Source organism: Ostrinia nubilalis, chromosome 23 (genome assembly GCF_963855985.1).
Source record: "Ostrinia nubilalis chromosome 23, ilOstNubi1.1, whole genome shotgun sequence".
Taxonomy (NCBI): Eukaryota; Metazoa; Arthropoda; class Insecta; order Lepidoptera; family Crambidae; genus Ostrinia; species Ostrinia nubilalis.
The window spans coordinates 7,321,815-7,337,291 of NC_087110.1; the positions used below are offsets into that span (position 1 = coordinate 7,321,815).

Genomic DNA, 15,477 nt, shown 5'->3' on the forward strand with positions numbered 1-15,477 from the left:
AAGGTAGACCGGGGACAATAGTACCATTTTTTGGAAATTGTTCAATATTGAGAAATCTAATGAAATGTAACTTATTCTGTTAGGATGCTGTAAAAACTAGACTCTTAAGCTACAAATTTAAGCATGCAGAGTTGAACTATTATTTCGAATACTTAATGAAAAACGAATTTGAACTGTACGATGTCTCATGTTACAATTGACCCCTACAACGGGTCAATTGTACCAATAATATATGAGGCAATAAAAGTAGTTATGTTTATCTAATCATCACCTTTATTGGTATTCTGTTCTCTTAATCTCCTACAATCATCAGTCTTTATTAATTGAGATCGAAAATATTTAGGAACAAGTATGAAAAATCAACACTTAAGTTTAAAAACAACACAATAACTTTTCCTCCATAAAAACGAAAAAACTAACTGTTTCTACATAATATGCCATCTATTTGGCTCGGATATTGCTTCTGAAACAACAATAAGCATAATAACAATGATAGAAATATCAAAACTGAAAAATCTATTTTTGTATGAGGGTACAATTGACCCCTGGTACAATTGACCCTGATTATTTATACCTACTACTGCTTCGACCTTTTAAGATTCTTCATAAGCCTATTCATAAAGGAATAGATCCGTTGATCCGCGATCCGTACTTTTGACTCTACGCCGAGGCATCTAAAACAAAATGTTCAAATACTGAGTTACTTACTGAATTAAGCTAAAATGTACATATTCAGAAGGGTTTTAGAAACCTATATTAAAACATTTTAAGTAGGCATTTAGGTACTTATATCACCTTTTTATCTACTTATTTAATAAAACACATTAAGTATGTATCTAATTAATGCTTAATGCATGCAACTATGAATGAGCCTAGACTATATTTTCAGTAGGTAGGTATGCCTGTAATTGTAAAAATGAAAAATAACCACGTGAATGTTTTATAATAACTTATCTTATTATAAGTATAGGTACTTTAAAACCAATTTAAAATATTATGTAGTAAGTATAAAATGAGGTTCCGGGGGTTAATTGTACCACGGGGTTGATTGTACCGCTACAATTGACCCCATGGAGACTGGTACAATTGTTCCAAGTAGGTAGTCAAGAGAACTTCACCTAAAATTCAGTCATTTTCACAGTGAATGCCAATAATTCGCTGTCGATACAAAGTTTAGAGCCTGGATAAACTATTGACAACAATACTTTGGTAACAAATAGCATATTAGGCAACTTATGGGCTCATATATTTGACATAAAAACTTACTGCGGCTGGGCAAAAAACAAAAATCCTTCCTGTACACCTTCGTTTCTCAGCACAAGCGCCGCCGACTGGTGAGCGGATGGAAACACAAAAAGCGCATATTCTGACGCTATGCATACAATCTAACGTCGCTTGTATGAAGAAATATCGCCGATGGTACTATTGACCCGTGGTACTATTGTACCCGGTCTCCCCTAACTGTAAAAAAAAGTAAAGCGTATTCGGCAAACCACTTTTCAAAGGCACATCAAGCTCTTTTATGTTGTTATAATACGTACTATTTTCCAATAAAAATGTGAAGTCATTATGTGCTGTCGATTATACAACCAATTAGAATATACAACCCGGTCGAGTTAACTGCGCACCTGGTTGCCGTGACGTCACTTCGAAGTTCTAGTACGGACGGGGCGAATGCAGGGAGATATGCGTGTGCACAGATATGGATTAGAGTAGATACAGCAAGTTGCTCCTCAAAGCGTGTCATTCCGATATGTCCAAATGGACATACATGGTCGAGTGATGTTCATGTAATCCGATTGCAATAATCGGTTACGACGATGATTTTACGAGGAAAGTAGTACGAACACGGTCGCGGTAGGAAGAAGAAATTATTTACGGATTGAGAATTGTAAATAACAGCACAAGTAACAAATAATTGATTAGAATAAAGTAGCAGTAGAAGAATTATAAAACAAGTTAGATCAGTGATCGCGGAAGACAGAGTGCACTGTTTAACATCGAAATTGTACAAATCAAGAAGTTAGGTCAGTGATCGCAGTATACGTCTGTATACGACGGCACTGGATTTTGTCGTTTAGAAATATCTACAAAACTAGGTACCTGACTTAGCTTTATGAAACAAAACGTATTGGCAAAACTACGCATTTTACATTTTCTAAAAATAAAAACCTTGAGTTAGTCTTTATTTTATGAAACTAGGTCAAGTACTAGGATATTTAAAAGTATGAAATTAGGTAGGTATGAATTACTAATAGTACTATTTAACACAATGGAATAACGATAATTATAATTGATATACATTAAGCACAATAAAAATATTATTTGCAAATTAATAAGAAAATTAATAATATAGCATGACGTTTAACGCTACAAAATAATTTTAGTCCACAGTCAGACTAGCTATAAATTTAACAAAATATCAGTTTTATCGGAATTATTTTTTTCGATACGAGTTACACGATATCTTTCGATGACTTTGCGAATGCAGTACGATGATACGATTACACTGGGGAACAGTCATTTTGCGGCATGGTAGTTTAGAGTCAATTCTGTATGCGACTAGTGTGCTGAATACTAGAAAAATATTAGATTTGTCAAATTGACTCTAGATCTTGAGATAAATACTATTAACTATTTATATGAAAAAAAAAACAAAATAAAAATACCAATCTGTATAAAAAAAATATTTACACTAAGATCCTATTTAAGAACGATATAAAAATTCAAAATATATTTGCTTTTCATCAAATAATAGAAAAAAAAAACTACAAAAAGCTTTTTCTGTAAGCTTTTATGTTATGGTTTTGGTCAGGAAAATTCCATAATTATGGCAGCAGTAATCAGCCATCATCTGGCGGTCCCATTGACCGTGGATATCATTCTTCCACTATCCTGATGTTCTGGTAGAACCGTTCTGCTTATTCCTCACTGTAATCACCCAGATTATGGGAGAACGTGTCCAAATGGCTATTGTTAAAAAAAATTAATACTCAAATTAGATCCTTATGTGTTAAATTTTTCAAACAACCAATTCTGAAAAGTCTGGTGCTCTATGACTCCCCAAATATTGTTTGATTACTAAAACAAAGCATAGCCATGCTTCAGATTCAATTTGTGTTATGTGGTTTACAAATACAGTGTCTTAATAAGAGTACGGATTTGCGGTCAATCGAATTTATTTTTTCCGTATTCAAACGGACGTTTCAAGACGTAAAGGACTTTAATTTGGCTGACTTTTGATCATTTTAGTGATTAGAAAGCTCAGTTCATATCTTTGGCTTTCCAAATTGAAGTCCTTTACGTCCAGCTTGACTCCAGTATGGCAAAGAGTCTTCACGAGTCTTGCAGACGATATTGGACCCCCAATATTTATTATTTTATGGAAGTTTTATAAGACAGTATGCTTGGTAGGTTTTTATCACTACCTCCGTGATCTTATTTCTTTGCTTTTGTAAGTTTAGAAGCCAAATATTAACAAAAACTGTTGGGATTGTAAACGCAAGGTTTTCATAATGAACTCATATTTTTGAGACAAAAAAGCTCTTAAAAAATTAATTTAAAAGACACAAACTGTTAATTTCAAGGTCTAGTAGCTGATTACTAAATTGTTGTAACTACAACTACACTAATACATGAGCAGAAAATAAAACTTAGTGGGTATAATCAAATTAATATAAGTTTAGGGAGGGTAGTTTAATTTTTTTCATTGATTTCTTGTGTCTCGTTTATCTCAAGAACCAGAGTCAATCCAAAGAAAGTAAATGCACACCATTTATGTCTAATACAAGTATTTACAAAATCCATTAACAAAATAGATGCCGCAGATTTTTTTATTTTTTTTGTTCCGCAGTGTTATTTTTACGTTGCGGCAATCACTAAAATTCGCTAAAATGACACTAATGACGTTAAGGGTGAATTTCAACAAGTGCATATTTTTGCCTAATTTTGGTGGAAATTGTTATTTGTGTATTTTTATTCTCTAATTATAGATAAAATTTATTGGGAACTTATACTGTTTCTAAAATGATTAAGACATTAAATTTTGTCCAGTAGTTTTTTAGATTTTCCTTACACCAAAATTAAGAGAACACCAAAATTTATATTAAAGCACCAAAATTAGAAAATATGCTGTCAGTCGGTCATATCTTAGTGCCAAGCTCAAGAAATGGTTTTAAATTTACCAGCACCGACTCCAAAAATATTAATCATGGCATATTGTCCTAATAAATAAATAACGACGTACTTATTTTCTACTTTTAAGTGATTGTTGGCGTCGGTTTTAATTTTTTTGTTAAAATTATTTTTTTTCATGCTTTTTAGTTGATTAGTCCTTGTTATTGTCACTGAAGAGGGACAGTACCTATGTTTAATGTGATTAAGACTATAATTTTCCATTTTGTAATGGAAAATTATAGTCTTAATCACAATCCAAGTGTAAATAATCTTCCTAGCAAAATACAGGCTCCTTACTTTAAATATCGGCAACTAAAAAGTATCAATGTATCATGTGTCAATGTATGTATCAACAAATGAGTATTGAGTATCATCTAACTCCTAACTTATGTTGTTTGACCTTTCATCATCAGCTCATCTTAAATACCTGAAATAATACAACTGTATGTACATACCTACCTAAAATATTTAAAGAATTATCCTCCAACTCCTAAGCGTTAAGGAGTTTTACCTTCCATCATCACCTCATCAACATTAGATGATGACTACTTGAATAATTTTAGAAAACGTATTGCATTCCTACAAAATTTGAGATTTACTCTCGATTTCCCTAGGATCCCATCATCAGATCCTGACTTGGTGACAATGGGACCACCACATAAGTGTACCCTATAGAACAAAAAAAGAATTTTGAAAATCGGTTCACAATTGACGGAGTTAAGTCGGTTAAAAATGCTTTGGTGCACCACCAAAAACACCAAAATTGACTCACCAAAATTAGATTCTCGTTGAAAAAGCTAAATTATATGAAATCTGTTTTAAATATAACAATAACATTTTAACACATGGTATGAAAACAGTTCCTTTACATTATACGAGGAATTCAACTAAAAAGAATAGCTTAGAAATCTTATACAAAAAGACACCAAAATTGCAGAATTGTTGTCCGTTTAAAAAAAAACAACACATTTACGTTTTTGGCGGGAAGACGCAGAGGTCTTGCACCCGTCTGCCGTCACTGCTCGCGGGGGCGGTACTAAACCTAACGAATGATGGGAGTGTTTAAATCCTGTTTGATCTTTATAGAAACTGACGAGCTATTTCATTATTGACACCAAAATCATAAATTTTTCGCGGACAAAACTTAAGGACGTGACTTAATCACAGTTATTTGGGAAACTTGCTTAATTTGGTAATCTTAGATAATAGATAGATTGTATAATCCAAAAATATACTTTTTCCCTAAGTTCTGTTTTGATCTTCCGCTAAAAAAATACATATTGTAAGAAATTAAGGATGTGGACACTGCACCAAAATTAGAAACGCTTAGTTCAATTATTTTTTGTCGAATTTGTAAAAGAAAATACTCATTAATAATGTTGTCCTCAAAATGGAACCTCTGCATATTTTCGTGTAAAAAAAAATCAAAGTTCTATGTCATAAAAAACATATGATTTTCAGCTACGCCGCTCAAAAAATGTGTTTGGGAAATTGACCCTTAAAAAAGTGGCACGCTCGTCTTCATACAAATTTTTTGACAAGCTGCATCTATCCATATCTGTGTGCGTGTGAGTGCGAGGGAGAGTCGCATTCCAGCGAGGTGCGCAGTTAATCCACCGGATGATACTATTTTACGCATTGCATTCAACTAAATAATCGTAGTTGCAGTTCAAGTAGTTTTGATCCCAGTATAATCTGCCAGGACATTGGAACTTGATGGGCAGGAGACTGTTGTCTATTTGTTCTATGCATACGTAATACGAAGTGCAGTCTGTCGGGTCTGGTATGTAGCCGACTTCCTTGCATAGTGATGACTCGGAACCACCTCCTGTAAGAATTAAAATAGTCATTAATAAAGTTCTTCAAACTCCACTTGATCCCTGACAGTTGAAATATCAGGAAGACTAGGAATGTAATAGTGCTCAAATTGGAAGTAGTGGATCTAGATTAGCGATTTTTCAAATATTATTATTGTACCTGAATAGTATTAATAACTTACGACTAGATCAGAAAGATCATCCAAAATTATTAAAATTAAAATAAGAACAAACCAGGGGTAGATGTTGTAGTTGTTGTAGTAGAAGTAATAGTACTACTGCTTGAAGAAGATTCACTTGAAGACGCTTCTGACGTTGAGGCAGAAGAAGAATAAGAAACTGTAGTTCCTGGTGCAGGAGTTGATGTAACGTAGTCTATTGATAACGCTTTATTGATAGCTTTCAGCAGAGGGAATGTTCCTTCCCCACAGAGGCCGTGGAAGTCATCAGTCTCGATACTCCAGAGCATGATGCCGCGAAGGTTGAAGCTGTTAGCGTACTCCACTTTGGTGGTGATGGATTCAACGTCATCGTAAGATACCCAGTTGCTGGCACGGAAGGCGTATGGAACTTTGGCTAGCTGGTCGGTCCGGACAGTCCAGGATTCGGTCTTGAGAAGGTAACAGAACTGAAAAAGAAAAATATTTTACACTAGTGTGCATGTGTAATGTTTGTGTATCCTAGACTGCATCCCACTTAACATCAGGTGCGATTGTGGTCAAATAACTGCCTTGTTATGCATAAAAAAAAAGTGTAACAGATAGGACCATTGCTATATTATAAGTATAGTCATATTATACTTAGTGCCATTAGGAATGTTTAATTTCTTCAAATGAGACTGTAAATAAAATACCACGCACCTCATTATACCCAACAAATCCACTGGTAGCAGTGTACGGACCAGCGAGACCAGCTCCGATGGCAGACGACCTTGGGGTGTTAGCATTAGTATCAGACAAGGTAAACGTGCGCCCGTAGAATGGAACCCCCATCACTAACTTCTCGGGAGGACATCCTGGGAAAATAAAAGTAGTCATTAATAGTCGAGTTACTATAATTGTTTTTCAGTTCCTCTTGATTGTGGCGATGCAATGGCAAAATGGAGTAAAGATCCACGTTGAACATGTGCACTACTTAAATCTGTAGCATCTTTATATACCTTGTTTTAACGCAAATAAATATTCTGATTCTGTCCTCATTTAGCTCTTCACAGCATAAAGTTCAAATTGATGTGGGCTCTGTGGATACCAGAGCTTGGTTAAAGATTAGGGCCTTGCACTTACTGTGTAGTTATTTGCATCTAGCAAGGATATTTCCCTTAATATTTCCAAGTAATGAAGTTATTTTTTTAAGAGGATAGTTAAGTATCGTAAGTTGTAACAAGCATTACTAAAACAACTGTTTAACTGTGTTGCTGCGGTAAATCTTTTCCACCCCTATAATATTTTTCGAATGGCATCTTAAAATGGTATGATCATTGGTATCATCATTCTACAATATAAGGTTCTTTACCTGCTTTAAGCCAGAACTTGATAGCATTCTCAACAGTGTACAAAGCGGCTTCGTTTTCAGTGCTGTCACCCTCACTTATATGCAGAGGCGCGTTGTGGCCAGTCACGGGGTCCCATGCCCCGGACATGTCGTATGCCATGACGCCTACGTAGTCTACGTACCTGATGAGGAAAGCTGAATTATTGAAGAGCATTTACAGCGGGATAAAGCTGCCATCAAAAGTTAGAAAGGTTAGTTTTTACGTATGGATGGCGGAGTAGTGCCACCTTAAATAACTGTCAATGATAATTTGGTGTTCCCTTGATTTATTTATTTTTGTCCAGTTCATATAATATTTCAGCTTGGGCTAATTATTGTGCCTAGATGCTACTAGTAACTAATAGATAAGATTATGGAACATTTAAAACGGTAGGATTAATAGACAATATAAATCTTTTTTTACAATTATTATCTGGCCCCCAAACGAAGCAAAACTTGTACTATAGTGATAAGATAGATATTATATTGATACCGTGAAGATTATATTCATAAACATCTATGATTCCGGGTATAAATTACTCATCAGTAATCACACTATCATTTTCTCTCAGTTTTCATGACCATAACTGTCATAGTTGTCTGTACAAACTACATCGTATTCAAAACAATTTTGCTCATCTAAAAACACCCAACGTAAATGCAAACCACGTACCAGAAAGCGCAGTGCAGGACGTCTACCCACAAGGTGGACTGAACCTCATAAAGGTTGCAGGACGGCGCTGGATGCAGGCCGCTACCAACCGATCAATATGGAAATCACTTTTGAAGGGCTATGTTCAGCAGTACATGTCCTATGGCTGAAAATAAAAAATGATGATGATGATGAAATGCAAACCAACTTACTTAGCTACAGCGGGGACGTCATATGACAGCAAAGCCCTTTCTTCGACGGCAGACACAGCGACTGTCACCATCAGGTCATGCTTATCGAACTCTTCCCTCAACTCCTTGAGGAGAGTGCTGAAGTTGTCAATGTCAGCTGATCCGTGCACCGTGTCTCTTCGGTTGGGGTACTCCCAGTCTACGTCCAGACCATCGAAGTTGTGTTCTTGAATCATTGCAAGAGAGGACTGGATGAAGTTCTGACGGTAGTTTGGATTTGCAGCCATCTGCAAATGACAATATTAAAATAATCAAGTTACAAAATCATAATTCAAAACATTTCGGTTGGATCTTCTTCTTCTTTACTACCAAAAGAGTTTCATATACTGCTAGAAAAAGGCCTCCCCAAGTATTTCTACAACGACTAGTACTGCGCCGCCCGCATCAAGGCGCTTCCCGCGTCCTTCAAATATTCTCGGTCAATCCACTTTTCACAAAGTCACAATGGGCTTGGTGGTATATACGGTTCTAAGTAGTAGGTTTAAGTGTACTTACGACGGAGTACTTGGCTGATGCTTCATTCCAACCTCCCACAGCGAGAAGTGTTTTCAGGTTTGGATTCTTATCTTTCAATGAAGTGAATTTCCTGAAGTTATCTGTAAGTAAGAGTATTAAATGTTTATGTTCTGACGACAGATAAACAGGTTACAACAATATTAGTAATAGCGGATATTTTTTATCCACATCGAGGAAATTCTTGGCCTGCATATTTTCATGAAAGTGGAAGCTTCACCCTGAATACTCAATCAAAGAGCATTACTGAGTAGTTTCTTGCGGTAGTAGAGTAGTGTGGGAAGATGTTTTTCTTACGACAAACGTCAGCGATACTTCAAATATGCTTCAAGTATGCTGTTATTGTCACAACTACGTCTTTTTGTGACGTCATACGACTCACGCCTTGCGCACCAGTTTATTATCGCGGTATAAACTTAGTAACTGAGTCAGTCAGGGATTCCGAATGAAGCTCGGTTCCACGCTCGGCCTGATCATCACTCAAAGATATCAAATGCAGTCACACTAAATCTTTTGGAGTAAACATTTTAATCTTATAGCGTTCTGTCTAACAAATACAATATCAACCATTAGGTACTGCAGACTGCGTAAGCACTGCAAAAGTAGGTGATGTGCATAGAATAGTCATGGTGTTAATCGGGTGGGTGCTTTAAAGTCTTCTAAAGTAGGTAACTGTGGGTAATTTTTTACTATCGTTCATTCGTTCGTTTCAGCCGAAAGACGTCCACTGCTGGACAAAGGCCTCCCCCAAGGATTTCCACAAAGACCGGTCCTGCGCCGCTCGCATCCAGGCACCTTCCGCGACATTCACCAGATCGTCGGCCCACGCTACGTCTTCCGGCTTGTGGGCGCTACTCGAGAACTTTTCTGCCCCAACGGCCATTGTTTCTACGAGCAATGTGCCTGGCCCACTGCCACTTGATTTTAGCAATTCTGCGAGCTATGTCGGTAACTTTGGTTCTCCTGGGGATCTCCTCATTTCTGATTCGATCTCGCAGGGAATTTTATTATTCTTTATCACTAACCTCTTGTCCAACTCACGTCTCCCAGATCCAAGTGAGGATCCAAGGACACAGCAGTTCCTTGCGCGTCGATGCCAATGAAGGAGTACACCAGATGCGTGCAGAGGAACGGGTCTATATCTTCCACGTCGAACTTGCCCACGCCCCAGCGGTATGTCGCCCATGTGCCATAGTAGCAGACTACTACTTCTGTAAAGGAAAGCTGGCCAATAACATATCAAATTAAACTATTTAAATTCATTCAATTAAGCAACGCGAATGTTTAAAATTAATTAAAGCAAGTTACACAGCACACTGGAAGATCTTGCACCACCTAAATTTGACAATAACTTTAACGATAACCGGTGTTTTTTGTATGGAGTTTGGCAGATTTTTGACGTTTTGTTAAAGTAAAAGTAAAATGGTACAATAAATGATGTCGTAAGATTGAATGAAGGCTACAGTTACTGACAACGCCATTCTTGTGGCGGAGTTTTGGGCTGACGCAGTGTAAGTTTGTTGTCGACACGACAAGAAGAAGAATGGTGCAACCCAGCCTAACCTAGTTGTAATAATAAAAATGTACGTGCAATGTTACAACGCAAATGCATAGTCTTCTTCTTCTTATTTTATTTTGGCAACGACTTGGTTTTAAAAAAGAAATGTATAGTCTGATCGGCTATAATACTAGCAGTTAGCTAGAGACCTTTGGCTTAATTTTTTTTTATTCTGTTCAATACTGTTTGTCATGTTGATAGCCCAATAAAAATAAATAAATAAATACCTGTCGACATACAGTGTAGCAAGAATTGTTTTTTTTTTTATTGAAGTGAGTAGGACACATATCACTGCGACTTATTTCGATTTATTTTGATCATACAGTTTATTTCCTAGTTTTAGCCTGACCAGGAACATAAAAACCCTGGCATAGAGGCGCGTCAATTGCATTTGATAGTGCAACACTGAGTACAGTCGTACCTGTGTTAAATTAATAGGCTAACTTTATGTATCAGGATTCAGAATTACGGGCTAATTTGATATTTTCATAAATTAACGAAAACATATTATTATAGGTAACCTGGTTTAAATAAATTAAATGAAACCATCAATCGAGCTAGTAGGATTTATTTTATTATTCATCAATAATAAAATTCAGAACTTGAATATTCAACTGCAATGTCTGCTAAGAACGCTTCAAACTCGGTACTTCTTTCCCAATTCCATAAAATTCAACACTTAAAAAGTGACAAAAAACTTTAAAATAGGTAGTTGAAACAAACCACAGCTAATTTTCAAAGTTGACTGTACTATACGATAAACATGTCAGTCAATTTGACAACCTTTGTCGGAAACATTATTCAATGAAAATATTATCCGAACCCTTAGTATTTCTCTTCGACAAATACTTTAACACATTGTGAACCACTTTTCTTTCACGACTATAAAAAGATTTTAGCAATTTATTCACAAAATCAATTGCGCACATTTAAAATAAAGTTTGTTTACACTATGACAGCAATAAACTGACATGCAAGGTGACATTATAATGAAGTTTTCAGTTACTGTTGCCATTAAAAGAAATTAGTACCATTAGTTTTCCGCAACATGGCGAGGGTTTTTATGTTCCTGGTCAGGCTAAGCTGTAGGTACAGCCCTGGTCACAAACAGACTTAAAGATGACGCATTTGGACATGTGATTCTCTATTTTAGTTATAATGAAACACGAATATAATTGTTTTAATTTAGATACACTCAGCGGCACGGAATTTGGCCCAAGCCTAAACACCCAGATATGAGGCCAAATAGGTGTTGTATACCTAAGTTTCGTGTGACATGTTAACAGAACATTTGTTTTTGTTAATTTAAGAGACTAGATTAATAAAAAATGCGTCTGTTTAACTTTTTTGACTCTAGAAACGCATTTCTTTGTTGGAGCGTAAAGAGTACGGGTAAGTTTAAATTCGATATTAAATGTTGTAAGGGTTTGGCGTTTTGTTTTTTGTTTTTAAATTAATCTTAGGGTTATTCTCGTTTCCATAGTTTGACAATAATGCCCATTACTCCAGCTCAAGTTGCTCAAATAGTGTTGCTTAGAAGACAAGGGCGTATGCAGCGGAAGATGGCTGAAACTTTCAATTTATGGCGTACAAACTTAAGGTACACATTAAAAAGGCATGACCAGACCGCCTTTTACACAAGAAGACCAAAAAGTGGGGAATTAAGGTGTAAATCAGCGCGCGATGACCCGATTATCGTGCTTGCAATATCAATAAATCGGGTTCTCACTACGTGTCAGGTACGCCAGCGTTTATAAACAGCAAGCCCAGTGAATGTCAGTGAGCATACAATAAGAAGAAGGATGGAGGATCATAACCTGCATACTCGAAGACCAGCTCGAGGACCAGAACTTCTCCGATACCTTCGCGAAGTGCAACTTACGTTTTTTAGAGTACATGCAAATTGGTCGTTTGACTAATGGAGTAAACTCTTTGTGAAAACTGTCTGTTTGCGTAATAACTCTTCTTCGTACCTTCTCTATACACTTACACGGCCGTCTGGAGCTCTTAAGGTGATTCTGCAATCATCGATCCATAGAACTTTACTCCATTAGCCTTGCGTCCAATTTGCATGTTCTCTAGAAAACGTAAGTCGCACTTTGGGAAGGTATCGGAGAAGTTCTGGTCCTCGAGCTGGTCTTCGAGTATGCAGGTTATGATCCTCCATCCTTCTTATTATTGTGTGCTCACTGACATTTACTGGGCTTGCTGTTTATAAACGCTGGCGTATCTGAAACGTAGTGAGAACCCGATTTATTGATATTGCAAGCACGATAATCGGGTCATCGCGCGCTTATTTGCACCTTAATTCCCCACTTCTTGGTCATCTAGTGTAAAAGGCGGTCTGGTCATGCCTTTTTAACGTGTATCTTAAGTTTGTACGCCATACATTGAAAGTTTCAGCCATCTTCCGCTGCATACGCCCTTGTCTTCTAAGCAACACTATTTGAGCAACTTGAGCTGGAGTAATGGGCATTATTGTCAAACTATGGAAACGAGAATAACCCTAAGATTAATTTAAAAACAAAAAACAAAATGCCAAACCCTTACAACATTTAATATCGAATTTAAACTTACCCGTACTCTTTACGCTCCAACAAAGAAATGCGTTTCTAGAGTCAAAAAAGTTAAACAGACGCATTTTTTTATTAATCTAGCCTCTTAAATTGACAAAAACAAATGTTCTGTTAACATGTCACACGAAACTTAAGTATAAAACACCTATTTGGCCTCATATCTGGTTGTTTAGGCTTGGGCCAAATTCCGTGCCGCTGAGTGTAGTTCCATTGTTACACAGCCTGTATTTTATGGAGGGATTTAAATTTTGATTATATTTTATTTATTTTCCTTGTCATTAGTAATTTTGAAACTTGACTCGACTGTATCATAGTTATTTCATATTTCACATTAAAATATCTAAGCTTTATTTATTTATGTCATTTTATTTATTTACCTACTAGCTTTTGCTCGCGGCTTCACCCGCGTGAAATTTAGTTTGTCACAGATCGTCATAAATAAGCCTATAATGTTAATCTGAGTTATAAACAGTAATACTGTAAAGTTTCAACAAAATCCGTTCAGTAGTTTTTACGTGAAAGAGTAACCAAACATCCAGACATCCAAACTTTCGCATTTATAATATTAGTAGGATATCATTTTAAAGAGAAACTTTGGCGGGCATTGAAAAAGGATAAAAACTTTTGTAAGAACACTGCTGAAATTAGGTTTAAGTTATTCGAAATTACTATCAAAGTATCAATCAATAGAACAATATAAAAGTATTCTTACTATCGTTATTCGCTAACACCTCACTAGCACAAAAACTTAACACAAGCAGTAAAATGAATCCCATATTGAAGCCTTGATGATCTTTTCTATTAATTTGATTACAAGTACTGATTACACCAATTTATACATTCCTATTATCTGATTACATGTGAGTGCCACTACTAGAATGATAATAATCATCTTTAAAATTGACATTAGTTTTATCTATCTGTAAATACCGAAAGGTGTTGACTAAATATAAATAAACTAGCTGTGCCCGCGACTTCGTACGCGTAAAAACCCGTTTTCGCTACATTTTTCATTGTTGCTCTGCTCCTATTGATCGTAGCGTGATGTTGTATAGCCTATAGCCTTCCTTGATAAATGGGCTATCTAACACTGAAAGAATTTTTCAAATCGGACCAGTAGTTCCGGAGATTAGCGCGTTCAAGTAACAAACAAACAAACTCTTCAGCTTTATAATATTAAGGATAGATAAGTAAATAAACTTCCGACTTTACGATTTCATTAGTTATCTACAGTCAGCGTCAAATAGTTCGTGACACCTAAAGTGGCCAAAAAGTTGGCAACACAACCTAATTCCAGAAACGTGTGTGACGGGTAAATCAACGTAAACACTATGGCGTCTTCGTTTCAGCCAAATTACGTCCACTGCTGGACAAAGGATTTCCACAACAACCGGTCCTGCACCGCCCGTATCCAGGCACCTCCCGCGACCTTCACCGGATCGTCGGTCCACCTAGTGGGGGGCCTGCCAACACTACGTCTTCCATCATTGCCATTTGATTTTAGCAATTCTGTGGGCTATATTATTATGTGGCTCGGTCACTTTGGTTCTCATGCACCTTAAATGGCAATGGCACCTTATAAAGTTCGAATTAGTGTTATCTAAATATATAAAACTCAAAGGTCTGCTCGTTTGCGTCCAGTCACATAAAAAAAAGGTGACTGACTGACTGACATAGTGATCTATCAACGCACAGCCCAAACCACTGGACGGATCTGGCTGAAATTTGGCATGCAGGTATTCATATTCATTTATTTGCTCACTACGTGTAGGTACAGGTCTGACGTAGGTATCCGCTAAGAAAGGATTTTACGAAACTCCACCCCTAAGGGGGTAAAACGGGATCCACGCTACGAAGTCGCGGGCGGCCGCTAGTTTTGCAATAACAACAAATATTTTCATGTGCTGTCAACTATAAGAATACCAGGAGGAATTTTTATTGGGGTTTAGATTTATCTACTAAACGCGCATTAGAAATAAATTACGAAATTCGGTATGTGATTACACTTACAGTCTTATCTTAGTTATTTTTTTGATTGAGTGAGACAGGTGTAACAATTTGTCAAGGAAAACCCTCGGGATATATACAGGGTGTCCCGTAATGCAACGTCAAGCCGAAACTGGGTGTTGAGGCAAGTTATGCTGGTTATCAGAAAAAAAATCTGTGGCATTTTGTCAAAATAATAGGCATTTAAAAAAATCAAAAAATTCTACTCCCGGTGACGGTCTTTTTACGCGTGTTGCCACAAATCTTCACTTTTTCCAAAATTTTTTTGTTGTTATGTAACCTTCTCTTTTGGGCACATTAGAGTAATATTTTTTAACCAAGGTACGTAGATAAAGTTAAAAACGGGATTATTTCCAAAAAAAACAAAAATTGTCGACAATTACAGCATTAAATTTTG

General features: G+C 36.4%; 1 protein-coding gene and 1 long non-coding RNA gene across 2 annotated transcripts in view; one reads left to right on the top strand and one right to left on the bottom strand.

The window, feature by feature from the left end:
• The window catches only part of LOC135083396 (uncharacterized), a 121,929-nt gene that overhangs the window by 62,081 nt on the left and 44,371 nt on the right, over positions 1 to 15,477 (top strand). The window lies entirely within an intron of this gene.
• On the bottom strand, positions 5,720 to 13,909 carry LOC135083384 (chitinase-3-like protein 2). The gene is made up of 8 exons (XM_063978124.1): positions 13,786 to 13,909; positions 9,965 to 10,150; positions 8,922 to 9,022; positions 8,388 to 8,653; positions 7,506 to 7,666; positions 6,854 to 7,008; positions 6,228 to 6,621; positions 5,720 to 6,004 (listed from the first exon to the last, which is right to left on the bottom strand). Exons 1-8 carry the CDS (start codon positions 13,847 to 13,849, stop codon positions 5,808 to 5,810), a joined length of 1,524 nt encoding a protein of 507 aa, XP_063834194.1. The 5' UTR covers positions 13,850 to 13,909; the 3' UTR covers positions 5,720 to 5,807.